At 51.7% G+C, this 13,147-nt stretch overlaps 1 protein-coding gene across 1 annotated transcript in view; it reads left to right on the forward strand.

The window, feature by feature from the left end:
* Positions 1 to 8,753, forward strand: part of LOC133358500 (immunoglobulin superfamily member 10-like) — a 36,969-nt gene extending 28,216 nt beyond the window's left edge. The window contains exons 7-14 of the mRNA XM_061576848.1: positions 415 to 573; positions 725 to 746; positions 1,129 to 1,241; positions 1,726 to 1,791; positions 2,308 to 2,358; positions 3,342 to 3,419; positions 4,557 to 4,597; positions 5,361 to 8,753. Of these exons, the coding sequence (XP_061432832.1) occupies positions 415 to 573; positions 725 to 746; positions 1,129 to 1,241; positions 1,726 to 1,791; positions 2,308 to 2,358; positions 3,342 to 3,419; positions 4,557 to 4,597; positions 5,361 to 5,411 (581 nt within the window). The 3' untranslated portion in view covers positions 5,412 to 8,753. The remainder of the gene's footprint in view (positions 1 to 414; positions 574 to 724; positions 747 to 1,128; positions 1,242 to 1,725; positions 1,792 to 2,307; positions 2,359 to 3,341; positions 3,420 to 4,556; positions 4,598 to 5,360) is intronic.
* Positions 8,754 to 13,147: the final 4,394 nt, after the last annotated feature.

Here is a 13,147-nt window from a genome sequence, read left to right on the forward strand (position 1 = left end):
CGTGAGAGTGCAAGATAAGAAATGCACTTGACTTACTAACTTACTATATTTTACTAACTTGTGTTTCTTCACACACCTGTGAGACGGACTAACTTGTGTTTCTCCCCACACCTGCAAGACTTACTAACCTGTGTTTCTTCACACACACACACGTAAGACTTACTAACCTGTGTTTCCCCACATACACGTAATACTTCCTCACTAACTTGTATTTCCCTACACATGTAAGACTTTTGTTTCCTAACAGACATACGACTTACTAATTTGTTTCTCCACACACACACACGTAAGACTCGCTATCTTGTATTTCCCCACGCACGTACGACTTACTACCTTGTGTTTCTCCACACGCACAAGTAAGACTTCCTTACTAACTCACGTTCCCCCTCCACCCCCCCCCCCCCCACATCACAGAGGATCCGTGGCCTGCGACTCGCTCGGCCATCATCGGCGGCGTGGTGGGCGGAGTGGGCGGCCTGCTGCTGCTCCTGCTGCTGCTGCTGCTCATCCTCATGTGCCGACGCAAGCGCAAGCAGAAAAAGAGCCCGCCGCCCAAATCCAACAAGAACACGAGTGAGGGGCCCCTACCCCCCCCCCCCCCCCCCGCACTGCCCCCTCCACTCCCTTCCTTTTAAAATTAAAGATTTTACGTGTTTTACAATTGTGCAACAAAATCAATCTGTGCTCTCTTTTTATCCTCTCCCTCCCTCTCCATTCCCCACAGAGACTCAAGTGGAGACCGTGAGGTGAGTTGGTGGTGGTGGCCACCACCCCCCCCACTCCCCCCACCCCCCCACCCCCCCTCACCCCCCCTTTTCTCCGTTGCAACCAACGAGGTCGCACGCCGCTTGACCTCAGCATGGCGAGATGTTAACTACCTCGCCTAGTCTACAGCAGGTCGTAGGTTAGATCCTGACCCCTGACGCCTGCTGCTGTATATTTGGAGTCTGCGTCTCTCTCTCTCTCTCATCATCATCACGGTGGCTAGGAGATGTTAACTATCTTGCCTGGTGTACAGGAGGTCGTGGGTTCAGATGCCGACCCTTGTTGACGGCCTTGTTGACGGCCTTGTTGACGGCGATGTTGACGGCGTTGTTGACGGCGTTGTTGACGGCCTTGTTGACGCAGACGCATGGAGCCACCGCCGGAGCACCAGAGGCCGTGGACGACGGGCGACGCCATGGGCGGACGGAACGGCACGCTCAACACGTCGTTCCACCCCAACGGGAACGCACACACCGGTGGGACGACGCCTTTTCCACTGACACCAAACCGAGCCATGCCAAGGCCGTGCCGGGCCAGCCTGGCTCGGGTCGGGTTGCTTTTCCACTGGCACAAACTGAGCCATGCTGAGTCAGCCTGGCATGGTCCAGGTTGCTTTTCCACTGGCACAAACCGAGCCGTGTTGAGCCAGCCTGGCGCGGTACAGTTTGCTTTTCCACTGGGACAAACCGAGCCATCTGAGCCAGCCTGGTGCGGTACGGGTTGCTTTTCCACTGGCACAAACTGAGCCATCTGAGCCAGCCTGGCATGGCCCGGGATGCTTTTCCACTGGCACAAACCGAGCCGTACCAGGGCCATGCCGAGCCTCGGGGAGACCGGGTCTCCAGGTCTCTGGGTCGGAGTTTCGAGCGAGACGCAGGGAAGGTGGTGGGACCGGCTTCTGCGTTTGCCGTCTGTGCTGCTCCGTGTCTCGACGTCCCCGCGTGTGTCTTCCCGTCCCAGACACGATGGGGCGATCGAACCCGGCCTACAACTCCTACAGGCCCGACCTCTCCAGAGGAGCACGCGGTGAGGCAACGGTCGCAGCGCGACGGCCACTCGTGTCCGAGCGTACCCGGGAGGAGGGGGGGGGGACCAGGAGGTGGGCCCAGTCAAAGCTTGGGACGGCCAACGAGAAGCCGACCGGCGTTTTCGCGCGAAATTTCTCGCGAAATTACTTCACCAGGGAAAAAATGGCGGCACGTTGTCGCGGTGACGTCGCCATGGTGACGTCACGGGAAAGTTGCCCGATGTTGCGTCGCGTATTTGGCACGTGATGTTAGCGTGTTCGGCACGTGACAGTAGCGTGATTGCGTCGTGACATTAGCGTGATTGCCTCGTGACGTTAGCGTGTTCGCTGCGTGACGTTAGTGTGTTCGGCACGTGACAGTAGTGTGATCGGTCCGTGACGGTCGCATGTTCGCCGTGTGATGTTAGCATGTTCGGCACGTGACAGTAGCATAATCACCCCGTGATGTTAGCGTGTTCGCCACGTGACGTTAGTGTGTTCGCCCCGTGACAGTAGTGTGTTTGCGTGGCGTGTAGGCGGCGACGACGACGACTGGAGAATGGATCGCAGCTCAGTGAGACCCCCAAGTGAGTGTCAATGTTTACCGCTCCTCCTCCTGCGCACAAAGACAAAGATCCCACGTGTAGCCTCTCACAGACTGTTGGGGCAAGTGCTGTTAGCGAGTAGCTGGCCACCCACCCACACGAGCGGGTGGGTGGCCAGCACCACGCCCGGCCGCCTTTGTCTCCCCCAGCGGCGATGTTTACACAGCACATCGCACCAGGTGCTCAATTGAGGCCGAGTCGACCTCGGGGAGGCCCAGGACCGGTTCAGATAATCGTCACTGGTGTTGGGACTTGAGCGGGAATCGAACTCGGGTCGCCGGGTTCATAGCGCAGCGTAGCGCTAACTGCTACACACACACGTACACACACACGTACACGCACACACGCATACACGTACACACACACGCACACACACGTACACACGCATGTACACACACACACACGTACACGCACACACGCATACACGTACACACACACGCACACACACACGTACACACACACGTACACGCACACATGTACACACGTACACACACATGTGCACACACACACGTGCACGTACACGCACACACGCACGCACACACACATACACACACACACAGGTACACACATACACACACACACGTACACGCACACATGTGCACACACACACGTGCACGCACACGCACGCACACACACGTACACACACACAGGTACACACGTACACATACACACACACACGTGCACGCACACACACACATGTACACACACGTACACACACACCCATACAAGAGACAAAGGTTCCCTGTGTAGCCTCGACCATAGCTACAGGGGGATGGGGGGAGATAGGTGGGGGGGACCGCGCCTTTGATGACGACATGGCGATGGCGATGACGACGATGACGCGGCAACGATGACGACGTGGCGGCGATGACGATGACGTCGTTCGTGCGCGTTCCTGAGTGCCCATTGGCTGGCCGGTGCTGTTACCGTGGCGACTGCTTGTGCTGACCGTCCGCTCCCCGCAGGCGTGGACGAGATGTCCCTGCCGGCCGGCGCCGATTTCTCCTACGCCAACAGATACTCTAACTCCACAAAATCACAAGGTGAGCGTCGCAACACCAACACTGCCACCAACCACCCACTGACACCAACACCAACACCCACTGACACCACCATCACCCACCCACCCACTAACACCATCACCACCCACCAACACCACCCACCCACCAACACCACCCACCCACCAACACCACCAACACCACCCACCAACCAACACCACCAACACCACCCACCAACACCACCCACAACCAACACCACCAACACCACCCACCCACCAACACCACCAACACCACCCACCAACACCACCCACCCACCAACACCACCAACACCACCCACCAACCAACACCACCACCAACACTACCCACCAACACCACCAACACCACCAACACCACCACACCACCCACCCACTAACACCACCACCACTACCACCACCACCCACTAACACCACCACCACCCACCAACACCACCACCCACCCACCCACTGACACCACCACCACCACCAACATCACCAACACCACCCACCCACTAATGCCACCACCCACCCGCCACCCACCCACCCACCAACACCACCACCCACCGACCCACCAGCACCACCACCACCAGCCACCCACACCACCAACATCACCACCCACCAACACCACCCACCACCACCACCCACCCACCACCACCACCCACTAAAACCAACACCACCAACACCACCTACCCACCACTAACACCACCCACCACCAACACCACCAACACCACTCACCCACCACCAACACCACCCACCAACACCACCCACCAACCCACCCACCAACACCACCAATACCACCCACCCACCAACACCACCAACACCACCCACCCACCACCAACACCACCCACCCACCACCAACACCACCCACCCACCCACCACCAACACCACCCACCCACTAACACCACCCACCCACCAACACCACCCACCCACCACCAACACCACCCACCCACTAACAATACCACTACCCACCACCACTCACCGCCCAACCACTAAACTTCCCACCACCACCCACCCACCACCACCAACACCACCCACCCACCACCAACCCACCCACCCACCACCACCCACCCACCCACCACCCACCACCTACCCACCACCCACCCACCACCTACCCACTGAGGGGGACCAGGGCATGCATCTAACCGGGGTATTTTATTTTCTTCCACAGATCCTTTAGACAATGTCGGGTTCCCGGACTCCCTGTCAGAGGTAAGATACCCGACAGAATGACCAATATACAAAACCACATGTTCTAAGTGTCTTTCAATATAAATCAGTCGTACAGACCATTCATAAGTACGGTACATTATTACATGTAAGTATGTAAGTAAGTTGAAGTTCTTTCGCACTGCACATAGCCACCGTAGTCATCGGAGGTGAAGCTTGGAAAATGTAATTCTTAAACTGTAAATGACAACATTAAACTATCTCTCTGTACCTCTCCCCTCTTACCCCATCTCTCTCCCTGTGTTCCCCCCTGTGTCTCTCTCATCTCTCCCCGCGTGTCTCTCTCTCTCTCTCTCTTCCCTGCATGTCTCTCCCATCTTCACCCTCTCTCTTTCTGTGTATCTCTCTCTGTGTGTGTCTCTCTCACTGTATCTCTCTCTGTGTGTCTCTGTGTGTGTCTCTCTCACTGTGTCTCTCTCTCTGTGTGTGTCTCTCTCACTATCTCTCTCTCTGTGTCTCTGTGTGTGTCTCTCTCACTGTGTCTCTCTCTGTGTGTGTCTCTGTGTGTGTCTCTCTCACTGTGTCTCTCTCTGTATGTGTCTCTCTCACTGTGTCTCTCACTGTGTCTCTCTCGGTGTGTCTCTGTGTGTGTCTCTCTCACTGTGTCTCTCACTGTGTCTCTCTCTGTGTGTCATTCTCTTTGTCTATATTTCTCTCTACCCCCCCCCCCCTCTCTATATATGTGTATGTCTCTCTTTGTCTCTTTCTGTCTCTCTCTCTCTACCCCGCTCTCTCCCTCTTACAGCTGACGAACGTGCCATCGAACCCCAAGTTCCGAGCCATGACTGCCGTGTGAATGCAGAGTGCGCTGGTCTCACGGCACACAAATCGCATTGTACGTGCGTGCGTGTGCGTGCGCGTACCCACCAACACCAAAACCCGCCATTCAGCCACTAAGTCAGTTTAACACGCAGTAGGCTTTCACGACCAATATCATCAATAGTACAGGTTTCTTTTGGTTAGATCACGTAAATATATAAATGTGTCGTTAAACCCACCAACCCCCCCGACACAGCCAAATTAGTAAGGTTTGTCTCGTAAACAGAACAAAATGTTACAAATTGAACGATTGCTGTAGTAGTAACTAATTGGCGCGTTGTTTACTTCACAAACCTTACTGGCTGTGTCGGGTGGTGGAGGGTTACGACACATTTATACTTACGGGATCTAACCCAAAAAACCTTTATTACGTGTAATATTGGTCGCGAAAGCCTACATGTTAAATGTTAAACGTATTGTGGGAGCCTCGTTTTTAGTGTAAAAAGAATGGATAATACGCTGTCATTTGATAACAATTGTATGTTAATAGCCTGAAAAAGTCTCCACGATTGTAAATGTTGCGGTGTAGTGTGAATACCGCGGCGCATTACGGAACAACAACGGCTTTCTCAGCTGTGGACGAATTCCAGGTTAAGTGACGCTTCACTTTCTCATAAGCACATTGAGTGGTGCCCGAGCGTACGCATAAGGGGGGGAGGGGGGGGGGGGTGGAGCGTTTTATATTTGGTATTTTATTTTTATTCACTTCAAATTAGACTTTGTACAAAAAAAATCTTGTCGTTCAAGTACTCGGTGTAACCTCTATAATCGGTTTGTATGTTGATCGCCCAAAGTAAATCTTTTTTTTAACGAGAACTTTTTTCGCCAACGATCTCGGCAACAGAAGTGACGGCGCGCTTCGGGAAGAAGTACCGGCGTCGCAGGAAGTGACCTCACAGGAAGGATCGTCACTTCCTGTGACATCACTTCCTGTGACATCACCTCTTGTGACGTCACTTCCTGTAACATCGCTTCCAGCGACGACAAAATAGGAAATAGTGTATTTATACTGGAGGAGGAATCCGATGAGCTGTAAAGATCTTTTTCACAGATGTCAGAACCTTGCAACAACAAAGAATACAAACAAAACACGACAGGAAACACGATGCCACATTTACATCAACCCCAAACAACAACAAGAACTATTCCGGATCATGTGAATTTTTAAACATCGAGGTCCCCGAGTTTTTTTGGCGTTTATATATCAAATGGAAAATCAGGAAAAACATCCCACGCACACACGAACAAACATGCATGTCCGATTCACATTGTATGTGCGCACACGTGTACGCACGCATAAACACGCACTCACGCATGCAAGATCTTACTTGCGCGCATACACACACCCAAACATATACAGGGTATATATGTTCGCACATTCACCTATAGATGTGCAATCACTTGTATACCGATATATTTATAATAAATTGGTGCCTTTGGTATTCGGGCGTTCCTTATAGCGCAAGACTGGGACATTTATGCAAACAAGTGCGCATACAAATGTACACAACGCTTCTGTAGAGCCGGACTTTCTGGTCATTTCCGTGATGATCGGGGGTCCCTGTAAACACGTGCCAATCGGGTGGAGCAGCGCTGGTGGTCTCCGGGGAAAGACGTGACCCAAACTGCATTCTGCCTGGCCCATGGGCAGCCACACACCCTGAAGCAAACCGCAATTTGAAACTGGAGTTCGCAAACGATATTTGGGGGCGGACACGGTGGCTAGGAGATGTTAACTACCTCGTCGGGTATACAGGAGGGTGTGGGTTTGATCCCGACCCTGATGACGCCTGCTGTTGATTTGGAGTTTGCATCTCTCTCATCATCACGGTGGCTAGGAGATGTTAACTACCTCACCGGGCATACAGGAGGTCGTGGATTCGATCCCTGACCCTGAGGATACCTGCTGTTGATTTGGAGTTTGCATCTCTATCATCATCATCACGGTGGCTAGGAGATGTTAACTACCTCGCCGGGTATACAGGAGGGTGTGGGTTCGATCCCGACCCTGATGACGCCTGCTGCTGTATATTTGGAGTTTGCATCTCTCTCATCATCATCACGGTGGCTAGGAGATGTTAACTACCAAGCCTGGTATACAGGAGGTCGTGGGTTCGATTCCTGACCCTGATGATGCCTACTGTTGATTTGGAGTTTGCATCTCTCTCATCATCACGGTGGCTAGGAGATGTTAACTACCTCGCCGGGCATACAGGAGGGCGTGGGTTCGATCCCGACCCTGATGATGCCTGCTGTTGATTTGGAGTTTGCATCTCTCTCTCATCATCACGGTGGCTAGGAGATGTTAACTACCTCACCGGGCATACAGGAGGGCGTTGGTTCGATCCCGACCCTGATGATGCCTGCTGTTGATTTTGAGTTTGCATCTCTCTCTCATCATCATCATCACGGTGGCTAGGAGATGTTAACTACCAAGCCTGGTATACAGGAGGTCGTGGATTCGATTCCTGACCCTGATGATGCCTACTGTTGATTTGGAGTTTGCATCTCTCTCATCATCACGGTGGCTAGGAGATGTTAACTACCTCACCGGGCATACAGGAGGTCGTGGGTTCGATCCCTGACCCTGAGGATACCTGCTGTTGATTTGGAGTTTGCATCTCTATCATCATCACGGTGGCTAGGAGATGTTAACTACCAAGCCTGGTATACAGGAGGGCGTGAGTTCGATAACAACCCTGACGCCTGCTGTTGTATATTTGTAGTTTTCGTGTCTCTCTCTCTCTGTGGTCGCGTGGATTTTCTCTGGGTCCTCTGGGTTTTTCCCCTCCACATTTAGTATCACAGTCATGCGTTTTAGAGATTTTATAAATTTGCACGTGATGATGGTAAGCCACTATTGTTGCGCTATCATTTGCGTTGGCCAGGTCGCTTCTGAAAAGAAGAGCTTTCCTAGTTCGGTGGCCATTACCTGGTAAAATCAAAATATCTTCTTGGTTCTTTCGGTACAGTCACGTAGAAGGGAAATAATAAAATAATAAAAATAAAACATAATAAAATAATTCTCACGACGTTTCGGCCACCACGCAAGCAGCCGTCCTCAGGTGAAGAACAGGTCTGTCGGGGAGACAGCGCCTGAATTATTTTATTATTTCCCTTCTACGTGACTTTACCGAAAGAACCAAGAAGATGAATCCCTGCCGTCACGAAAGCTTTAAATCGAAAATCAAAAGAGTTTATAGTTTATAGATAGTTATCCTTTACCGCGAGCGTCAATCAGAACGTATATACATATTTCTTAAACCTTTATCGTTTGTCAATAATATTCGCGCAAGGAATAAACGCCTATGAATATTCACGGCTCGGCAACGTACGTCCGGCTTTCGAATCGTGAGTCTTAGGACTTATGTTCCAGCAGGGCCTTGCCAAGTTTATTCGCAGTGGAAGGCAGGGGCATGGTGTTGCGGTTGTGGTGGTGGTTGCCGTCGCTGCTACTGCTGCCGTGTCGTCCCCGACTGAGTAAACTTTAATTTTGTCTAGGTGGCCGGTGCCTACTTCGCGTTGACGGCGATGTGCAACACTGCGTCTCCAGTTTTGTGAGCGTGTGATTGTTCGCCCCTCTTAACGGCATTCAGCGTCTCTGTCCTGTGTGTGCGTGTTCAACTTTATTCGCACCACCGGACGTAGCCAACCGTGCCAACCGGAGCTGCTGAGGGAAGGGGCAGCCGGCCGAACACAACAACAAACGGTTGTAAAGAAATGAGTTTGTCAATCGAGACGACTGTTTAAAAAGTGCACAGCTCCCAGTGGCTGCCTAATATCGGATTGCAAGAGCGTTCCAGACGGCCGCAGGGAGCACATCCGAATGCGCACGCGATGCGGTGAACCTCTTTTTTTCGACGGCCGAGCTGAAAGCTGCCGCTGTTGCTGCGGGGATTAGCGGAGTTTGCACGACGACGACGGTGGCTTATGCTCCTTGACGAAATCAGCGACGATGCGAGGACGGAATTTGGGACGGAACCGAAATGAAGGAAGAAAAATGTAGAAATAATTTAAATTGTATAATGCTTATTCCATCCTAGGATTCTCCGCAGGGAACTAAAACAGAACCCAGGGGCAGCCTACCGAGCTCAAGAGGGGAGGCGACTTTAAAGCGATGGGTTTTAAAAACAACACTTTGATCGCCCAAAGTAAAGAAAGAGAACGTTGACACAAAGTGTTCCATCGGCCACGGTGTAAATCTTTTATTTAAGGAAACCTTTTTCGTAAATGATCTCGGCAACAGAAGAGTGCCAACGTGACGTCACACTTTAGACGGGGAAGAAGTACTGCCATCGCAGGAAGTGACCTCACAGGAAGGAGCGTCACTTTCTGTGACATCACCTCTTGTGACGTCACTTCCTGCGGTGCGCAAGGCATTCCATCGTTTTGGGTTTGCTGCGAAAGTGACGTCACAGGAAGTGACGAATTCGAAAGATGCCCTCGACTTGCTCCTTTATTCTAGATTTGAAGCTTTCGTGACTGCAAGGATTCATACTCTTAGTTCTTTCGGTAAAGTCACGTAGGTAAAAAATGAAATTAAAATTAATAAAAAAATAAAATAATAAAATCTAAAACGTCGTGATTTCATTATTTTATATTTTTATTAATTTTAATTTCATTTTTTACCTACGTGACTTTACCGAAAGAACTAAGAGTATTGCTCCTTTATCCCCCCGGTCGTGGACAATGTCAAATTGTTCAGTCCAAAAATTCATCGCTGCCGTTCGTTTTCGCCGCGTCGGATTGTACAGCGAGAGCGCTCCGTTGTCCGATTGGGGCGGCGGTGGTGATGGTGGTGGTGATGGCGGTGGTGGTGGTGATGGTGGTGGTGATGGCGGTGGTGATGGCGGTGGTGATGGTGGCGATGATGGCGGTCGTGATGGCGGCGGCGGTGGCTGCGGTGGTGATGGTGGCGGTGATGGCAGCGGCGGTGGCTGCGGTGGTGATGGTGGCGGTTGATGGCGGCGGCGGTGGCTGCGGTGGTGATGGCGGCTGCGGTGGTGATGGCGGTGGTGATGGCGGCGGCTGCTACGCTGCTACACGTGTGATCCGTAACTCAGCGGCAGCAGCGGCGAGGGTTGGATCGCGCGTACGGGTGCGGTGAAACTCCCGTGCCGTGGGTCGTCGAGGTAGAGCCGTGCGGAGTGGACTAATCACGCCATCTGTTTCCATCTGTACGGCAGCGGAGGAGGGGGGGGGATTGAGCGTTGCCCCCTTGTGCAAAGCTTTGGGGTTTTTTGTTTGTTTTCCGGGTGCTCTGGTGTACTCCCTACCTGGTGCAGGAATCCATCGATGTTCTTGTTTTTGTTTACGAAAGGGGAATGCGTTCTGTTTAAAGGGGGGCGGGGAGGGGGTTGGGATAATAAACCACAGGCGGCGTGCGAAACGAAATGGCGTCAGTCGGGGGGAACGGGTTTTCCCGTCGGTTTAATGCGTAGATGTTTTTTTGAAAGCGAGTGGACGCGTACCGGACAGTCGTTCCACCTCCTGCTCCTATTCCATGGGTCTTTCGGTAAAGCCACGTAGATAGAAATAAGTATAACCCGTTTTTCACTATAAATCCTTTATATGCGTGGCGGCTAGAGTCCTCTCGTCCTCTGGCTTGAGATGGCTGCCACCTATGGGTCAGATGATTGTCTGCCAGTATTAAGCAATTGGTAATTCAATATTTAATTTGTTTTCCCTAAACAGTGTAAAATTTAGGAAAACATTTTTCACGAACATTAATTGTCTCGCACAACGAGTCTGTGTGCAAAATGTCAGCTCGATTGGATCACGGGAAGTGGGTTAAAAAACGACCGAAAGGTTTGCACGGTCGTAAGCAAGCAAGCAAGCACGCAAGCAAGCGAACTTAATATAAAGGATTTAAAAAAAATAACAATATCACGACGTTTCGATCGCAACACAAGCAATCGTCATCAGGTGAAAATATATAGAGGGAGAGCTGCTAACCTACAACAAATGCCACCACCTCATGTCACTTTTCACAATACAACAATAATAATGATCAAGAATATTAAATCGATTGAATCATAATTAACTTTAAAACCAATTAGAATTAACCATTTCAGGGCAACTCACCGGAAATAATTTGCTGCATGTTGGAATGATAATCTATAAACGATTTTTTTTTATTTTAGAAGCTACCTGGCGATCACAGATGATAGCTCAACGAAGTGGGCTTATCGTCATCATCATCACGTGGACATTTATAGCAGCCAAATAACTCTAAACGCGTGGTGATGTTGATTCTAAATGTGGAGGGGGGGAAACCGTAGGACGTGGAGAAAAATCCACGCGACCACGGGAAGAGAGAGGAAGAGAGACACGCACATTCCAAATATACAGCAGCAGGCGTCAGGGTCTGGATTGAACCCACGACCTCCTGTATCCCAGGCGAGGTAGTTAACATCTCCTAGCCACCGCGGTGCCCTGAATGGCTGGCAAGGCGGCGATGCTGATGATGTGGAGCCGTTCCATTTGCCACTGCTGGGGATAGGGTGCCACAGTGATGAGATGTTAACTACCTCGCCTGGTCTACAGGAGGTCGTGGGTTCGATCCCGACCCTGACGCCTGCTGCTGTATATTTGGAGTTTGCGTCTCTCTCTCTCTCATCATCATCACGGTGGCTAGGAGATGTTAACTACCTCGCCTGGTCTACAGGAGGCAGTGGGTTCAGATCCCGACCCTGACGCCTGCTGCTGTATATTTGGAGTTTGCGTCTCTCTCTCTCATCATCATCACGGTGGCTAAGGGATGTTATCTACCTCGCCTGGTCTGCAGGAGGTCGTGGGTTCGATCCCGACCCTGATCGAACAAAATTTTCCGTCATCACCCCCCCCCCTCTCTCCCGGGACGTCGGGAAAATGAAAATGAAAAAAAAATATGTTTTTCGACGGGACGGCTGTGTGTAAGTTGGAGTCAAACGAAAACAAAACTCGGCCAAATTGTCGTATGTTCGAGATACACACACACACACACACGGGTTAAACACAGTATGCAGGCTGTTTTATTTTCTCTATATAATGTGTAATTTTATAAGCGCTGCCTAACGAGGTATTTAGTTTCACGTTGGTGTAAAAACCAAATGTGAACTTTGGGACGCTTCCATTTGTCTTCGGCAGCCAAAGTTGACCGAGCGGGTGGGCGAGTGATCGAGCGAAGTTCGCGTGTAAATTGTTTGCAAGTCTTATTAAAATCTTGGAGATTAAATACACGGGTGCCGCGGTGTTGTGTGAGTGTGTGTGCGTGTGTGGGGGTGTGAGCGGGTGGGTGAGTGTGTGAGCGGGTGGGTGAGTGTGTGAGCGGGTGGGTGAGTGTGTGAGCGGGTGGGTGAGTGTGTGAGCGGCTGGGTGAGTGTGTGAGCGGGTGGGTGAGTGTGTGTGTGGGTGGATGAGTGTGCGGGTGAGTGGGTGGGTGAGTGTGTGGGTCGGTGAGTGTGGGGGTGTGTGAGTGGGGATTAGTGTGTAGGTGTGGGGGGGAGTGAGTGAGTGTGTGAGTGAGTGTGTGGGTGTGGGGGAGAGTGTGTTAGCGGGTGGGTGTGTGTATCGGTGTGTGTAGGTGTAGCGGTTAGCGCTACGCTACAAACCCGGCGACCCGTGTTCGATTCCCGCTCACAGCCAACACCACCAGTGACGATTATCTGAACCGGTCCTGGGAGTTTTTTTTAAGGGGAGACAAAGGCGGCCGGGCGTGGTGCTGGCCACCCA

The sequence above is a fragment of the Lethenteron reissneri genome, chromosome 62 (genome assembly GCF_015708825.2).
Source record: "Lethenteron reissneri isolate LAM-NWPU_2019-01 chromosome 62, ASM1570882v1, whole genome shotgun sequence".
In the NCBI taxonomy this organism is placed as follows: Eukaryota; Metazoa; Chordata; class Hyperoartia; order Petromyzontiformes; family Petromyzontidae; genus Lethenteron; species Lethenteron reissneri.